Here is an 18,638-nt window from a genome sequence, read left to right on the forward strand (position 1 = left end):
CATTGCACATACAGCAGTTGTTAAATTTGATGTCGCAGGCTTTGGCTTTTGATTTATGAAACATCGATTGAGTACTTGCCATAAGCTCCTCAGCATCCTGGTGAGGCAGTGCACTTCATTCGTAGGGCATGTGGATCCTCCACACACAAAATGCATCCAACCAATGTATGTATTTGTCTCACTGGTTTGTGCGCTCATGCTGTTTTTTGCGGTCAATGTGAACGTATTGCTTTTGAGAGATCTCTGTAATGCAAGGTTAGACTTCACAAATTCAGCCCGATTTTGAGGCGCCCCACGACTCTCCGTCATAAAGTCCAGCGTGTCAAGAGTTTTTTTTTGCATTTTCCTGCCTAGTCTGACAACTGCTATGACACGTTCCTTGACGTTGACCCATAGGATGACAGAATGCTGTTGTCGCTGCTGTCAGGTGGAAAAACGAAACCGAGGAAGATCCGTCAGAGCCTGGCGGGGAGCGTGGGTACTCCCCCCTACTCTGGGTGCGTCCAGAGATGGGGGGCTCTCTCCCAGCTCTGTCAGCGGAGGGAAAGAGACCTTCCGGGAGGCGACAGAATTTGTACAAGCGATCGCAGCTATACCGGAATGGGTCCACAATCGTTTCTTCTTTAATTTCCCTTTCAGAACAGTCATCCAGCATCACACAGAGTGCTTCTGTAGCCATGTTTGTTGACAGTTCCCCCCCCGACGACCTATATGAACTCGCGCAACGATGATCGGTCTGGGTCATACTTGTAGTGTTGCCAGTCTAACCGACCAACACGGCAAGAATTTATGGCACTATGATCGCATAATCTGACCTGGTGACCATCGTGAGAAGACAAAAATATTGTGCACTCTGATCCCGACAAAGGTCATGCTGTGGGCGTCTTTACCCCGACGAAATGGTCACGCGCCCCGTGATGAATGGTCACGGGGCGGGTGTATGTGCATGTGTGTATGTGTATGTGTATGTGTATGTGTATGTGTATGTATGTGTGTGTGTGTGTGTGTGTGTGTGTGTGTTTCAAATGGGAAAGGAGAAGTTGTTTGAAACCCCAGGGACAAGTCTCTGTAACAGTAAAAACAAATATGCCCATGTTTGAAAAACCCACAGAATGGAGCCATGTTGAAAATGGTGTTTGGTGCCCCAAACAGTAGTCAAATTCTTAACATTTTTTGAAGGAGCAGTCTTTTCTATGCTTTGCCATTTTGTGGACATCCTTGTACACCAGCATTACACACACCAATGTGAACTAATCGGCAGCACAGTGAGACTCGAGTCGATTGGCCTCACTCTTAACAACACGTCATCCAGAAATGAACTTACATTTGTCAAGTTTAAAACATCAGTGTACGTCTCTGCAGTTTTATAAATGAATTCCATGGGTCGTTTGTAGTAAATCCATTCAGCACCAAAGCAACCTGACCGAATGACTTCATTGCGTTCTGGCTCGGAAATTCCACAACAAAATTAGAGTGCCAGCAGATCAACACAAACAAGGTTTGGCCTCATAGCACCGTATCGACTTGGCCGACTAATTCAATCCACCTCACGAGAAATTAAATGAGAAGCCAACACGCAATTCTGGTGCCCCCCCCGGTCTTGCAATCAAGCCAAATGCTCATTTTGTCTTGGCGAACAGGCATTTCCCCTTGACACTGCTTCACAATCAACACACATTGCACAAGGGAGTTCACACCTTTTAAAAAGAGGTCACACACATTGTATCTCTATTTTTTTTTAATCCACAATGACCTTTCCTCACAGATTTAGTTAGTCATCCTCCTCACCGTGCCGCCGCCCCTGACCAAAGAGTCTTGGTATGGGATATGTCAAATGCAGAGGACGTATTTGTTATCCTACTTGTACAATGACAATATGAGATATTCTAGTCTATTCTCATACCTGTCCCGGGGCTGAGAGTCTTTAAAGATGCTCGTCAACCTCTGTCCAGGCCACCATCATGCCCCATGGACTATGTCGCTGAGAGATATTTGTCTCTGGTAAAAGCAGTGACATCAGAAGATCAAGTTAGCTTTGATGTCACCCAGGAGACCAGATGAGAGCAGCCCCCATCCCACCCCACCCCAGGCCCTTCATGATGCGTGTATCTCCCGACAAAGCTTTGCAAAATTCACATTCTATTGGCTCGGGGGAGTTTTAATGCTGTTTGTGTAAGAAAGTAAATAGGTCAAATTTGAACTGCGAGTATTTGTCTTTGTCATCTATTTTTCATGCGTTCCTTTTGATTTAGAGGTTCCCACTGCCTGACAGCTGTAAAGACCAGTGCTTCTGGCATTACTTTGGATCTTTTACTAGGATTACTTTACTTTACTTTACTAGGATCTTCCCAGATGTCTCGCAGCCTCATTGCAGCCAAAGAACATATCACATTGTGTTAAATATCACATTGTGCACAAGGTCAATTCATATGGAAATGGAATGCCATTCCACGTGCTCTCAAATTTGTAATCTAACATTGGCACTTGGCAGTAGTTCAACTAAATCAATATAACGTGATGCAGAAACATATTGCGATATTATACTGTATTGACCAGCAATAGCCTTGGCATGTGCCTCGCCTAGCCACATCCATATTGGATGAGTAAATGAATGTTTGAGCCCGAGCATTTGTCGTCTGTGGAAGAAATAACCTGTGGACGAAATGGAGGAATTCCCGCCTCGCGTCTTGCCTCTCCCTCTGATAGAGGTGGGTGGAGGACTGGCCTTATAAGAAGTTAGAAATATATTTGTTTGATACATCTGTTATTCTTACACGTTAAGACACGTGACTATAAATGGGAGTTTCCTGGTTTCGAAAAGGAGATTTAATCTGGGTTTTTCTTTCAAGGCTTTGCCGCCGTTGAACCACATTTAAGCGCAGAGCCGTCACACTGGGTTAAAAAATGTAGTTATTCTATTCTTTACGTAAGAGTTCATGCTGCTAGGGGGTTAATTTCCTGGAGTACAAGAATACCTTGGAATTGTATGTTGAATTTTTAGGGGGCAGGAAAGGAGAGTAAACGCAGACTTTATTCCAGACAGGCATCTTGTGGGCCTCCTTGTACAAGGACGCATATGTTTTTGTATGCCTGCTTGTCCGCGAGCGTGTCATTATGCCATCAAGTGAAATCTTGGAATGAGCAGAGGACACCTGCACGACTGCACCTTGAGCTCCTACTTTTTTTTTTTCCACTGACCAGACCCCTGCCACCTGGCAACGGTTGCCTGGCAATCGGGTAGAGTACGATGACGATAACGATGGGTGTGATCCTCCAACATGCATTCAAAACCCTCCTCTCTCCAGAGTAGAGAAGGGACGACACCCTAAAAACCCAAGAATATGAATAATATCCTGACATCCCATGTTTGGAATAAGTTTATTTTTTTGTTATGAACAGTTCACCTGGTACACCAGTGTGTCTCATTTTTGTGGGACAGCTTAGCTTGGGAGAGCTTTGTTACGCTGTCTTCCTCTGAACTTGGCGTTCACCAATGTTGAAGTCATTGCAAACTGTCAAGATGTTGTAATCCATCTTTTATGATAATAAAATATATATAATATAGGCTATTATAATGCAATGTCCAACTATGACCAACAGTTGCTGCCTACCTGCATGATAGCCGGTTAACAGAACTTTGCAAACTGACAAACTCAGCACGCATTCAAACATAACAATGTGTTATTTTTATTTCAGCAATATTTATTCAAATTGAATATTTCAAGTGTTTGATTAAGATCTAGAGGTGATCTCCACTGTCCATATTTGGATTTCTCAGGCAGACATACAGTGGGGCAAAAAAGTATTTAGTCAGCCACCAATTGTGCAAGTTCTCCCACTTAAAAAGATGAGAGAGGCCTGTTATTTTCATCAGAGGTTCACTTCGACTATGAGAGTCCAGAAAATCACATTGTCTGATTTTTAAAGAATTTATTTGCAAATTATGGTGGAAAATAAGAATTTGGTCAATAACAAAAGTTCATCTCAATACTTTGTTATATACCCTTTGTTTGCAATGACAGAGGTCAAACGTTTTCTGTAAGTCTTCACACGTTGTTGCTGGTATTTTGGCCCATTCCTCCATGCCGATCTCCTCTAGAGCAGTGATGTTTTGGGGCCGTCGCTGGGCAACACAGACTTTCAACTCCCTCCAAAGATTTTCTATGGGGTTGAGATCTGGAGACTGGCTAGGCCACTCCAGGACCTTGAAATGCTTCTTACGAAGCCACTCCTTTGTTGCCCGGGCGGTGTGTTTGGGATCATGGGTGTGACAGGGTGAGATCTTGCGTGGAGCCCCAGATCGAGGGAGATTATCAGTGGTCTTGTATGTCTTCCATTTTCTAATAATTGCTCCCACAGTTGATTTGTTCACAACAAGCTGCTTACCTATTGCAGATTCAGTCTTCCCAGCCTGGTGCAGGTCTACAGTTTTGTTTCTGGTGTTCTTTGACAGCTCTTTGGTCTTGGCCATAGTGGAGTTTGGAGTGTGACTGTTTGAGGTTGTGGACAGGTGTCTTTTATACTGATAAGGAGTTCAAACAGGTGCCATTAATACAGGTAACGAGTGGAGGACACAGGAGCCTCTTAAAGAAAAAGTTACAGGTCTGTGAAAGTCAGAAATCTTGCTTGTTTGTAGGTGACCAAATACTTATTTTACCGAGGAATTTACCAATTAATTCATTAAAAATGTGATTATGTGAAATGTGAATTGAAACTACAATGTGATTTCCTGGATTCTTTCCCCCCATTCTGTCTCTCATAGTTGAAGTGTACCTATGATGAAAATTACAGGCCTCTCTCATCTTTTTAAGTGGGAGAACTTGCACAATTGGTGGCTGACTAAATACTTTTTTGCCCCACTGTAGTTATTCCTATAACCTAAAATAGCTGTCTGTGTGTTTGCAGGCTGCTTTAAAGACGACCGCATCGTCTTCTGGACCTGGATGTTCTCCACCTACTTCATGGAGAAGTGGGCGCCGCGGCAAGACGACATGCTATTTTACGTCCGCAGGAAGCTCTCCTACGTCAGCACGGACAACACAGAGGGAAAAAAGGTGAGCAACCAGGGATGCACCGCTTTTATCTGCCACATCGGTAAATCGGTATCGGCCGTTATTCCCCTTGGTGCCTGCCATCGTCCTATTGGCAAATAAGTTGACATTCACCGATGGCAGTGGAGGATGTTTATCCAGTGTTTCCCACATGTAGGAGCTGACGGTCGTTTAGGTGGTAGTTGAAGCGGCTGGTTACTTGTGTATTTTGGGCTCTTCTTAGGAAATACTTCCACATGACTCTGGTATTTAAAAAAAAGAACAACAAAAGTGTTTATTCCAAGTTGCACAGGTAACAAAATATGTCCAGAAGAAAATGTTCTTTAAAAAGAGTAAATCCAAAGATAAGTAATAATTCCTTAAATCACGCAACTACAACTATGTTGCTCCGCCTCTAAAACACGGCCATTAAAGGAGAAAGATAACTCCAAGCTGCTCCAACGAGAGAAGAGTGGAGCGTGTTTTTAGCACGAGTGGCTAAAGCTACACCCTGCTAATGTGTACGTCAGGAAGTACGGAGTGACAGGAAGGACAAAAAGGGTCAAATCACAGCTTGGACTGTGGAGACAGCAGGGGGACAAAAAGGGTAAAAGTGCAATGACGTTGTATTTGGAATAACAGAACCAAATGAAGGACTAAAAAAAGACTTCCTAAGGCTTCCTATTGTAAACATAATTTACCAGTATAGTTTCTAAACTGTGTCATCTATGTAAATGTAATTTCTATGTATAATGTGAATGTAAACACTACTGTTGAATGTATAATTAACACACACATGTCTATGGTGCTTTGGCTCCTACACCACACACAGGCTTTATTTGGGCGGGCCAGCCCAGCCTGTGTTTAATTGGCGACCCATTTTAGCATTAAAAATTGTTTTATCCGTCTGAGGGAACGACGGCATTCGCTTTCAATTTTAGAAGACGCAGACACGGCTCTCTGCAGCGCTTCAAGTATGATTTGATGCAGTGTTCATTGGAATGTGGAAAACTGTAACGTCGGTATCAGTATTGGCCCAGAATTTCACAATCAGTGCATCCCAAGCATCCATCTATTTAACTGTCTATCTATCTTACCATGTTTACAAAGGTTCCAAATGCTTGTCAACAGGTTGGTTACACTTCTTGTGGTAAGACATAATGGAAGTGGAAAAACGTTGGCTTTTATCTGCTGTGGCTGCTAATTTATAATCCAAAACTGCTTGTGGTGTCTTAAATTAAAACTCAACCTGAAAAACTCTGACGATAGATCTTTTTCTTTTAAGAAAGATTAACTGGAATTGGAATTGTGTGTTGAGAAGTTCGCACTCGCTTTGAGTTCTATGGATTTCTTGTGTGGACTTTTAATGCTCTCCACCCCAAAAACAAAACCTCAAGGTATATTTTCATAATTTTCAGTCTTCTCTGTTTGACATTATTGTTGTAGCTACATTTTTTATTGTAATGGAGCAACAGCAACATGACGCCCAGGGTCCTTTAGACAGCTATTTAAGTGTGCTGCTGGGGATGCTGAACATCTACGATTATTGCAACATCTTATTATTATTATTATTTTAGCCAAAATTCCCCACTCTATTCATCCTGCAGTTCTCGAGCCACATATACCGATCAGCCACAACATTAAAAACACCACTAATAATCACTTAGCACCAAGACATTAGCATCAGATCCTTTAAGTCCTGTAAGTTGTGGCGTGGGGCCCCCATGGATCTGGCTTGTTGTTCCATCACATCCCACTGATGCTCGATCGGATAGGACCCTAACCCTGACCGTCCACATGACGTAGAAGAAAACGTGATTCATCAGACCAGGCCACCTTTTTCCATTGCTCCATGGTCCAGTTGTGACGCTCACATGCCCATTGTAGACACTTTGGCGGTACATGCATCAGCATGGGCACTCTGACCGGTCTGTGGCTACGCAGCCCCATACACAGCAAGCTGTGATTCACTGTGTGTTCTGACACATTTCTATCATAGCCAGCCAATTTGTGCTACAGTAGCTCTTCTGTGGGATCGGACCAGACGGGCTGGACTTCACTCCCCACGTGCATCAATGAGCCCATGACCCTGTCGCCAGTTAACCGGTTGTCCTTCCTTGGACCACCCTTGGTAGGTACTAACCACTGCGTACTGGAAACACCCCACAAGACCTGCCATTTTGGAGATGCTCTGACCCAGTCGTCTAGCCATCACAATTTGGCCCTTGTCAAAGTTGCTCAGATCCTTACGCTTGCCCATTTTTCCTGCTTCCAACACATCAACTTCAAGAACTGACTGTTTACTTGCTGCCTAATACATCCCACCCCTTGACAGGTGCCATTGGAACGAGATCAGCAATGTTATTCACGTCACCTGTCCGTCGTTTTAATCTTGTGGCTGATCAGTGTCCACGGGATATACCCCAAAACTACCATCTCGAACCTGTAACTTTGTGGAAGGTTTGGGCCAGCGCCTTTACCAAATATTCCACTTTTGGGGCCAATGCTTATGTGGGTAAAAAATAGTGTCCAGAACATGCAGTCGTCATGGAAACATAATGTAAAAATATTTGTTGAATTCTCCAAATTGTCCTCCACAGTTTCTTTCTTTCTTTTTATCTGTCTTTTAATCGTTCACTTTTTTATTCCATTTACCTGTTGTCAATTTCTTTCTTTTGTTCTTACCTTCTTTCTTAATTTCTTTCTCTTTCCCTTTCCTTCCTTCCTTCCTTCCTGGCAAATAATAGAACGTTCTCTGTGCACTCCAATATAGAGTTTGCTCCCCGCGTTTCCATCTAAAGGGAACACACGGCCGTTGCATAACTGTTATTTTGATCTAAATCAACAATGGCTGCCCCGGAGTTAGCATGGCGCTCTCGTTCTGAAACGGCACAGGGCTGCTTTTGTTCGAGTCTGCCTTTTTGATGGCCGACACTCCGCTCTACGACCTCGCACTGTCTCCAACCCTTGTCGCTGCAGTCCTGCCGGCGATCCAGAGTGACTGGAAAGAGTAAGAGATTGTCCCTGAGCAACAGCCGTTGTTGCCTTTGCCAAACTTTCCACGAGGTTAGAAGCAGTATTGGCAACATTTTCCGTTGTGTCTGGCCGAGGAGGGAAGGGCTGCTTCATACCGTGGCAAAATGATAGGACACAAGGTTGAAGTCATTACGATTTTATCGGCCAACAAGCTTTTGGTGGTTCATGATGTCGTACCGTAGGTAATCACTGCACTGGATGGAGAAGTTGATGTTATTTGATTGTAAAAACACTAGTTCGAAATTGCAAACGATGTCAAAAACCCACTTATTGTTATGTATTGATTGTTACATAAAGTAATGATTTATTGTGAGCCAGCGTCATGGACAGATCTTGGTAGCATATCACCATCAATCAGTTACATCGTGAAATCAATGGGAAAAAAAAAATAGAAAGGAGCAAATTGAATCTGTCTCATGATTGTCGGCATCCGAGATCATTTTCTAAATCGTCTGGTCGTTTATTGGTCATTTCTGGATGCTTTTGACAAACGGCCCAGAAACCCTTGCAGAGAGTGTGGTCTAGAACATGGGCATTCCTCATGCTCTACTACGGTTGGATCAGCCAGGAGCCAGCACCTGAGCTCCTCGGCATCATCATTTTGGAAACTTGTCTGGTAGCGTCCCGCGCTTCCGGTTTTGCGGAGCTGGAGTGAATGTGATTCTACTGCACTTCTCTTTGCCAGGCACTCAGACTACATTCAACACATTGTTTCACTTCAGCCTTTTCACATGGGTGAGAAACCTTTTTCGTGCCTGCGTCGTCCCGCACCCCCCAAACCGCATTCTGTTCTGAGGAAATGGGCAAAGTATGTGGTTCTAACATAAAACGTCTAAATGTCCCCCAGTATGCAGCTGCTTGGTAGAATGAAAATGTATTTATTTATTTGTAAATATAAATGGACAATATTCAACATCAATGTTGCTATTTGATGCATTGTGCCAGATTTAATTTAATCTCATTTTCAGTTGCTGCTGTCCCAGCAATGTTGGATGGACTGGTCACGAATGACTGACTTGAAAACTGTCCTTAAATCAATCCAAGTTTATTTCAGCTCAGCTAAACACATTCTCCTGTTTGTCATGACTACTGTTCTTTTTTCTTTGTAATTCACCACTACAGTCATGTAAATGTCAGTCTTCATACCCAATTTTTGCATTTAATGTTTGTGTGCATCCAAAATCACTGTAGAATGTGTTGGTTATTTGTAATGAATCCAGTCTTTTGCGGCACAAATCAGCCCCCGTTGGGCTTCGAGCTCATGGCAAGTTTCAACTAATTTGCTTGTAGTTTTAAGATTTTCTTAACAAGTAAAGAATGAATTCAAATTCAAACTGGGATGCTACCTAAATTAATAATTTGTCTGTGAAATATTTATTTCGGAAAGTACGCTGCGCTGAGGTTAACTACGCTCCCCTCCATTTTCCCTCTGTTGTATATTGACTTCATCTTCCACTGACACAAGTTGACTTAAGGGTGCAAACCTGCACTCTGTGAGGTAACCATGGCAACTATCGCGGCCTGCTTAATGCTTGTCATGTAATATCACCCGAAGCGCCTGAATGGCATGACCCATCCCACCACCCAAAACCACCGCAACTAACACACCCAACCACCGAGAAGGTTGTTGGTTGGATGGTTGTCAGGTTCCCACCAAAAAGCATTTTGTTTGGGTAGAATCACACACACACACACACACACACACACACACACTCCTACACAAACCCACACCGTATCCTGGTGCACCTTTAAAAACAGTTCCACCTCAGGCCCTGGGAAACAGAGCTGAACTGAAATCCAGTCATTCCAAGCGAGTGGCTGCATTTCTGCCCCATTGAGCAGAATGATTCGATACATTTATTGCGATGAGCGCATTCCAGTAGACGCCTGCCCTAAAACCAAAGTTGCTATTGACTCAGCCTGTGAAGCCGATCAAGGCAATTGACGAGGCAACTAATAAGTGGAACACTCGACAGAACTCCCGGCGGTTGTGCTGTAATAGTCAGTCTTGTTTTTGAAATACACCAGCAATACAGAGACAAAACCAAATCTCCAGCTCAGGGGAAAAAAAAAAAGGTGCAACAGCATGTTGACAGCGGTGTCGTTTCCCCGCTGTATTTCAGGTGGAGGTGGAAGTTTACCGGAGGGACTCCAAGAAGTTACCCGGCCTGGGCGACCCCGACATCGACTGGGAGGAGAGCGTTTACCTGAATCTCATCTTGCAGAAGGTGCGGGAAATACACCGTCCAGATGGACCGTACTATGACCTGTTGTGGGTTTGAAATGGAATGGATGGAGGGGTTGGGGGAGGATGTTGATGGATCCAAATATTGTAGGTGCAGTTAGTTGTTTGTATTGCATGTTTGCATCTGACATGCAATTCTCCGATTTTCTTTAAAATGATCTTATTATGTATCGTTTAACGGAAATTGGCTCTACTCCAGTGCTTCCAAAATTGGTGGCTATGTTACAGCTGCCAAGCAGGCAGCAAAGCAGGTATGGCAGGAAGGACTGGATGCTTCAATAGGCGGGCACATAAGGCCATGGACACAGCCGCCAAGTTGTCTGATGTGTGAGATTTGCTGAATGATTAATGGGTATATCTGGCACGGGCGACATCTCCAGTCAACCACAACATACACACACTTGTCTTTAATAGGTCCAAGTTCCATTTTAAATCTTCCCGCACAGCTCTCCTCATCCACATTGAATATAAGGAGTGTTTTTGCCAATGTTTTAGACCAAGGAACCCATTACCCATTTATTTTCCCATACTCAGGCAAGACAGAGACATTATGGTACGATATAAAGTTGTTGCAAGAATGACATCCCCAATGTCATTTTTAAATGTATTCATTATTTTTAGACATGGGCACAAACTTGAAATTCACATAGGAGGTTTTTACAGTGAGATTCGAGCCCTCTTCCCTGCACTTCTGATGTGCGCGAGCAGTTTTCCCCTCGCCCGCTACCTCGATCCTTCACTTTGATAAATATGACCTTTCAATTGCTGATAGATTTGGGATACTTTACAGGCGTTAACGAATTTCACTGCGTTCATTTGGCCGCCATTCCACTACGAGTCCCTTGCAACCGTATTCCAATTACCTGCATCGCCTGTGTGCTGTCTTGCAGCTGGACTACATGGTGACCTGTGCTGTGTGCACGCGTTCAGACGCAGGGGACATCCACATCCACAAGAAGAAGTGTCAGGTATGAAAGAAGGCTTCAGTGAAACCAGGAAGGAACGCCATTGACGCTGCACTCCAGACAAAGTGTATTTGTGTCGACTCGTGTGATATAAAAAAAAAATAATAATAATAATAATAATTGGGTTCTCTGCTTGTTCTAAATACTTGCCGGGGAGGGCAAACTAACTACGGCGATCAACTGACTTGTCCCACTTCGCAGGAGGTGTTCGCGTCTCCCAGCAAGCATGCCATGGACAGCAAAGGGGAGGAGTCCAAGATGAGCTACCCCAACATCTTCTTCATGATCGACAACTTTGAGGAGGTGAGCGAGGCAGGCTTCGTGCCGACATGCGGCATTTTTCAAAAACCAACCCCTTGTGATTTTTATAGCTCTGGAGAAACTGTGGGGGGAGAACCCTTTGAGCCAATTTCACACCGGGGAAGCAATCAGTACAAGGCGGAGTGGCAGAAAATTGCTTGACTGCCTTTTAGGAATCAGGAGGCTGCGTAAAACACCAAAGCTGGGCTCTGAACTGCAAACAGACTGTGTGTGTGTGTGTGTGTGTGTGTGTGTGTGTGTGTGTGTGTGTGTGTGTGTGTGTGTGTGTGTGTGTGTGTGTGTGTGTGCGCGCGCGGGTCCGCAGGTCTTCAGTGACATGACGGTGGGAGAGGGGGAGATGGTTTGCGTGGAGCTGGTGGCCAGTGACAAAAGCAAGACCTTCCAGGGTGTCATCTTCCAGGGCTCCATCCGCTATGAGGCCCTCAAGAAGGTCTACGACAACCGAGTGAGTAGCCGGCTGCATGTGACCGGGTTCCTCGTGATTTACAACAGGGGGATCGCAGGTGTAACCAGGGGTTGCATTATTTGGCAGGCGCGTGGGTGCGTGGAGCCTAATTTACATTTTTAGCAAATAGCACTGGGGTTGAAAACACACCAGTTTTATTGTCGAAAGTGGGCAAGGTGGAACAAGCCCGGAGCACATGGAAAGATGTCATGCTAAGGGCTCCTCTCATGTGTCTGCGTGGGGATGGGGGTTGCTCGTGGATTACTCTAAACGAGCAACAGGCGTACAGCCACCCTTATCCTGGGGCCAATTACCTAGACCTAAGACCGATGTGGCTGCTTAAACCACACCACAATAATGAATTAATAACAATAAATTGGGGAGTCATATGTAGGGTGAGGTTTATTTTTTTTATTTATTTATGTATTTTTTGAATTATCACCGATGCCATGGGGCAAACACTCCTCCGTCGCCTTCATGCTAATGCTAACACTAGTTAGCGGCGATATCTTCTGGTGCTACATAGAAACTAAAATGGAAGAGATTAATGCAGATATGTTCAGTTTAACATTAATAACTACTCGTTTAAAAAATATGAAGTAAATAGGTAAGGTGACGGGTATTTTCGTTAGTTTTTTGTTTTTTTTTGTAGGGTTAATCATTCTTAGTGGAAGCTCTTTAACTAGGCATACCAGTTGTAAAATCAATTAATATTCCATCCCAATGTATTATTATATACTTTAGTCAGTAGCCAGGTAATACGCAAGATAACGTCCAGCCAGCCGGTCATTTTTGTGAAATAACCCACTTCCTGATCACCCTGTTAGGGGCTTAATCTGCGGTAATGACTGGCTGGCTGCAGTTATCCCTTCCATAACACCTCCATTCCTTCTGTAAAAAAAACAGCCATTTTATCTGTTATAATCTGACTAGCTGCTACTCTTCTCACCAGTCCGTTTGAATGCTCCGCTATCACCTCTAGGTGAGCGTCGCCGCCAAAATGGCCCAGCGGATGTCCTTCGGCTTCTACAAGTACAACAACATGGAGTTTGTGCGCATGAAGGGCCCCCAGGGGAAGGGCCATGCCGAGATGGCCGTCAGCAGGGTCCCCACGGGGGACACGTCGCCCTGCGGCACCGAGGAGGACCAGGACTCCCCCATACACGAGAGGGTGACCGCCACACACAGCCGCGACAGATAGATTTTATAGAATTTAAAATATAGAATTTTATACTGTAAATTAATTTGTACATTTACGCAAGATCTGTGTGTGTATCTATTATATCGCGATTCATAATTCCCTCTCAATGTTTAATGTCTTCATGTGATCGATGAACACAACGAACTCTTAATAGTCATTTATTGCCCAGATCTTCGCTTAAACCGGTTTGGTGAAAGCTTTATCGCCTTCCATGCCAAACACTGTCTGTGTGTGTGTGTGTGTGTGTGTGTGTGTGTGTGTGTGTGTGTGTGTGTGGGTGTGGGTGTGCTGGGTGTGCTGGGTGCTGGGTGCTTGAGGAGGGTTGGTTTATTCAACAACGTAGAAGAAAATGCACAAAGTGGTTCCTGGGCTGGAACTGCAGCTCTGTTTGTGAGGGGGGGTTGAAATCAGGTCCTCATCAATTATTCAAGTGGCTGGGCTGAATTATAGATCTTTCAGCACATAGGCCCATCTTCCAGATGTGTGTGTGTGTGTGTGTGTGTGTGTGTGTGTGTGTGTGTGTGTGTGTGTGTGTGTGTGTGTGTGTGTGTGTGTGTGTGTGTGTGTGTGTGTGTGTGCGTGCGTGCGTGCGTGCGTGTGCGTGCGTGCGTGTCTAACGCGCACATCCTGCTCTTTTTCGGAGGGGGATAACTTCCTTGAATCACTGTCGTCAAGGTAACTCAGTGCGAGCCAGGACGTACCCGTCTATCAGTCACCTGCACCCAGTGGGTTGGGTTCAGTGACGGCTGTGTTATATGTCATCATATTAATTATATGAATCATCACAATTAATCCCAAGAAATCTTTACATGGTAACCTCAATATCTGTGAATTCAAAATCCCGTGTTGAAGGATCTACCTGAGCTTCATAGCATTGAGCTATAACTGAAGGCCAAGTATCCCCAACGTCCACTTTGAAATGACGTACAGCATCAGATTCTATCAGAGTCCAGTATTAAGCGGCTCGATTGTGATTGATCAAGAGCAGCAATCGGTGGTCCCATATTTCTGGATAGTGACCGCTGTCTGTTAATAGTGACTGTTGGCTAGCTCGACGTCTTGTGACGCTACATAGAAACTGCAATGGATCATGAATTAATTAAACCTATTGTAAATAGGTTCGTCAAATGTAAGTTGAATAGTTATCTGCATACTAGTTAACAGACTAGGCATACTAATTGTAAAACTAAGCATACTAGATGTACAACTAGGCAAACTATTTTTTTAACTATGCATACTAGTTGCAAAACTAGGCAAATGGGTTGTACAACTAGGCATATTAGTTGTAAAATTAAACATGCTAGTTGTAAAACTAGGCATACTAGATGTACAACTAGGAATACTTGTTGTAAAACTAAGCATACTAGTAGTACAACTAGGCATACTCGTAAAATTAAACATACTTGTTGTAAAACTAAGCATACTAGTTGTACAACTAGGCATACTCGTAAAATTAAACATACTTGTTGTAAAACTAAGCATACTAGTTGTACAACTAGGCATACTCGTAAAATTAAACATACTTGTTGTAAAACTAAGCATACTAGTTGTACAACTAGGCATACTCGTAAAATTAAACATACTTGTTGTAAAACTAAGCATACTAGTTGTACAACTAGGCATACTCGTAAAATTAAACATACTTGTTGTAAAACTAAGCATACTAGTTGTACAACTAGGCATACTCGTAAAATTAGACGTACTTGTTTTAAAACTAAACATAATAGTTGTACAACTAGGCATAGTGGCTGTAAAATTAAACATGCTAGTTGTAAAACCATGCATACTAGTTGTAAAAATAGGTTTACTCATTGTAGAAAATAGGCATACTAGTTATAAAACTAGGCATATTGGTTGTAAAACTATGCATGCTAGTTGTAAAACTAGGCAAACTATCTATAAAACAATGCATATTAGTTGTAAAAAGAGGTATACTAATTGTAAAAAATAGCATAGAAGTTATAAAACTAGGCATACTTGTACAACTAGGCATACTAGTTGTAAAATGAAACATACTTGTTGTAAAACTAAGCATACTAGTTGAACAATTAGGCATGCTAGTTGCAAAGCTAAGCATACTATTCGTAGAACTGGGCATACTAGTTGTAGAAAAAAAACATTGTTGTAAAACTAGGCATACTTGTTGTACAATAGGGCATACTAGTTGTAATACTAAGCATACTAGTTGTACAACTAAGCATACTAGTTGTACAATGAGGCATACTAGTTGTAAAACGAAGCATACTTGTTGTAAAACTAGGCATACTAGTTGTAAATAAAACATAATCGTTGTAAAACTAGGCATACTAGTTGTACAACTAGGGATACTTGTAAAATTAAACAAGCTAGTTGTAAAACTAGGCATACTAGTTGTACAACTAGGCATACTAGTTGTACAACTAGGGATACTTGCTGTAAAACTAAGCATAGCAGTTGTACAACTAGGCATACTAGTAGTAAAATGAGGCATACTAGTAGTAAAATGAGGCATACTAGTAGTAAAATGAGGCATACTAGATGTAAAACTAAGCGTACTAGTTGTACAACTAGGCATATAGTTGTAAAATGAAACATACTTGTTGTAAAACTCAGCATACAGGTTGTACAACTAGGCATACTAGTTGTACAAAGAGGCATAGTAGTTGTAAAATTAAACATGCTAGTTGTAAAACTAGCCATACTCTACTAGGCATTTTTTAATTAGATCTCAAATCATTCCATCTCAATGTATTATTTGATTTAGTAAGGGTAGAACCCCCTTTAATCTCTTCCAATTGCAATAGTAAGAGCTGTAATTAATGCCAAATGCCACATACAAAAGCCCACCAGCGCCAGTGGCAGTAACCTGGCTTCTAATCCCCCCCACCGCGCCCAGGTGACGTCGTTCAGCACCCCGCCGACGCCGGAACGGAACCGTCCCTCCTTTTTCTCGCCGTCCCTGCGCCGCAAGGTGCCGCGCAACCGCATCGCCGAGATGAAGAAGTCGCACTCGGCCAACGACAGCGAGGAGTTCTTCCGGGAGGAGGACGACGAAGGTATTTCCACCGGGGCGGCGGGCGGGGATTTGATTTGAAACGGTTCGTCCATAAGGAATATTCCACAATTTCACATAGTTCACATTTTTTCCTCATTTATGTATCGACCTTGTGGTGGATCTGGAAACTGGTTCCTCCTCATGGACGGGGGGGTAGTGGTCTATAAAGTTGCGTTCTGAAACCTCTCCCCCGCCAGATCTCCACAACGCCACCAACCTGCGCTCGCGCTCCCTGTCGGGGACGGGCCGCTCGTTGGTGGGCTCCTGGCTCAAGCTCAACCGCACCGAGGAGTACTTCCTGCTGTACTCGCACCTCACCTACGTCACCCTGCCGCTCCACCGCATCACCGCAGGTCAGAGGTCAAACCGAACCCCGATGTGGCCGACGGCCGCGCGTTCCGCTTTCAAATGTTTCCATTTATTTTTCGGCAGATATCCTGGAGGTGAGGCAGAAGCCCATTCTGATGACATAGCAGGGCCATAAAAAAAAACAAAAAACAGTCCACCCGCCCCAGCTGCCTCCTGGAGCCTGGCCTTACCAAGTGCCTATCTGCACCAGACCCCGCCCCCTCCACCTGCCCACCCCCCTCCCCCGAGACAACACCACCACCTGGTGTCGTGCCAGAGGACTGCGGGGGGGGGGGGGAAGCAACACAACACCGACAACCAAAAGTCCTGCATTGAACCGTGATGAGAGGAGAGGACTCGTTTTAAAACACTGAGACAAAAAATAACCAGCCATCCGAGAAGTGCCTCTTCCTTCTTCTTCTTCTTCTTAAAAAATAAAAAAAAGAAAAGGTCCAGGGGCGTCAGAGGGGCTTCCGCCAGGGTCTGTGTTGGTGGTTTCGGGGGGCGGGGGGGCGGGTGCGGTACGGTGAGCAGGGCTGCCGGGCAGGACATGAGGACGGGGGAGAAGGGACGCCGAATGTCTTGTTTTCTCTGTAAATAACCTTGCTGCTGATTCCTCTTTTCACTGGAAGGCCTTTTCCAGAAAAAGCTTCACGCTCTTTTTCTTGTTTTGACGACAACGATTTTTCCGCCCATTTTTTCGGTTTGCGTAGCCTTGGCGTTTGCGCGCGTCTAGCCCGCGAGGTCCTGTCGGTTAAAGGGATTCTGGATTTAAAAAAAAAAAAAAAAAACACGCAGATTAAAGTTACTGTAAGAGGAAGGTCTACCTTCCAGAGCACCAAGTTCCTCATCCTATATTTAGGTTATGGGTACGAATCAAGTTAAGACATGGGGTCACCTTACTTTTGTGATTTTTTTTGTGTGTGTTAAAATGGGTGGTTTGTATTTTTTGTGTTTTCTTTTTGTTTGTTGTTTTTGGGTCACTAACTCATCCCTGGAAGATCGAGCCATTTCGTCCAACTTCGACACGCGTTGGAAGGATCGTCTGTGGTCGAAACCAGAATCGCGTCGTGTGGGAGTTGAGATAAAACGGCGGGTCAGTCCGTGAATCCAATTCTCATCCAAAACCAAACATTCGATTCAGGGCCGGTGACCTCGACCGGGTGGAGCCGGTCGTTACTTATTTAGTCAGAACGGCTCTGTCTCGGATGCGAATTTCACAGATTCACGTCGATTCGTCGTTTCCCTCTCGCCGTTGTCTAGTCATTCATCTTGGAACGGACATGCACTTTTGAGTTTGGATTTTGCAAGGCTTTTTGACTGTCTCCAGACGGGGACTCACTTCTGGCTGAATGTAATCGCACCGTCGTTGAGCGGAGGACGCTTTGAACAGCCATTCGATAGGAGCTAAATGGTAGTTTTGCACCATTGTGCAAAACTGATTTGGGGGGAAAAAAAAGTTCCAATGCTTTGAGGAAATTTTGAGAACATGTCTGAATTTAACTACTTGGGAGTTAAACTTTTTTTTTGGAGGGGGAGGCGGGATTTTGATCGAGGTCCTCAAACGCTTTAATCGTCGCTTTTGTACACGGACACAAAGTAATGTGCATGTTCACTCCGCACTTCAGTTGTGTTATTTCCGCAAAGTATGTTTTTGGTTTTTCCTTATTTATACAATTTGTTTGTTGTCTTTGAAACCCAATAGGTCAAACGCCGTACCTAATTTATATTATTTAGAACGACTTTAATATGCTTTGTCGCATCGGTTATATTTAATGTTATAGTGTCTTCTCCCTGTTCTCATATTTAAAAAAAAAAAAAAAAAAGTCATTTTACCAAATAAGCTTGGCAGTAAAAGGTCTCCTGGGATACCTTCACATACCAAGTCACAGCTAACGTACAATAAAAAGTACAATTTAAAGGATTGCCTGGACAGTTTTAATACAAAGGTCTGGGTTAAAGGCCATCATGGCAGTATATACCGACCAGCCACAACAATACAACCAGCTGCCT

General features: G+C 43.8%; 1 protein-coding gene across 1 annotated transcript in view; it reads left to right on the forward strand.

The window, feature by feature from the left end:
• kiaa0930 overlaps positions 1–18,540 on the forward strand; it is a 29,327-nt gene extending 10,787 nt beyond the window's left edge. Inside the window, exons 2-10 of the mRNA XM_080022110.1 lie at positions 4,906–5,054; positions 10,190–10,294; positions 11,202–11,279; positions 11,478–11,579; positions 11,902–12,042; positions 13,025–13,213; positions 16,119–16,278; positions 16,475–16,630; positions 16,710–18,540. Coding sequence (XP_079878236.1) covers positions 4,906–5,054; positions 10,190–10,294; positions 11,202–11,279; positions 11,478–11,579; positions 11,902–12,042; positions 13,025–13,213; positions 16,119–16,278; positions 16,475–16,630; positions 16,710–16,750 — 1,121 coding nt within the window. The 3' untranslated portion in view covers positions 16,751–18,540. The remainder of the gene's footprint in view (positions 1–4,905; positions 5,055–10,189; positions 10,295–11,201; positions 11,280–11,477; positions 11,580–11,901; positions 12,043–13,024; positions 13,214–16,118; positions 16,279–16,474; positions 16,631–16,709) is intronic.
• The last annotated feature ends 98 nt before the right edge of the window (positions 18,541–18,638 follow it).

Source organism: Zeus faber (genome assembly GCF_960531495.2).
Source record: "Zeus faber genome assembly, chromosome: 21".
NCBI classification, from domain to species: Eukaryota; Metazoa; Chordata; class Actinopteri; order Zeiformes; family Zeidae; genus Zeus; species Zeus faber.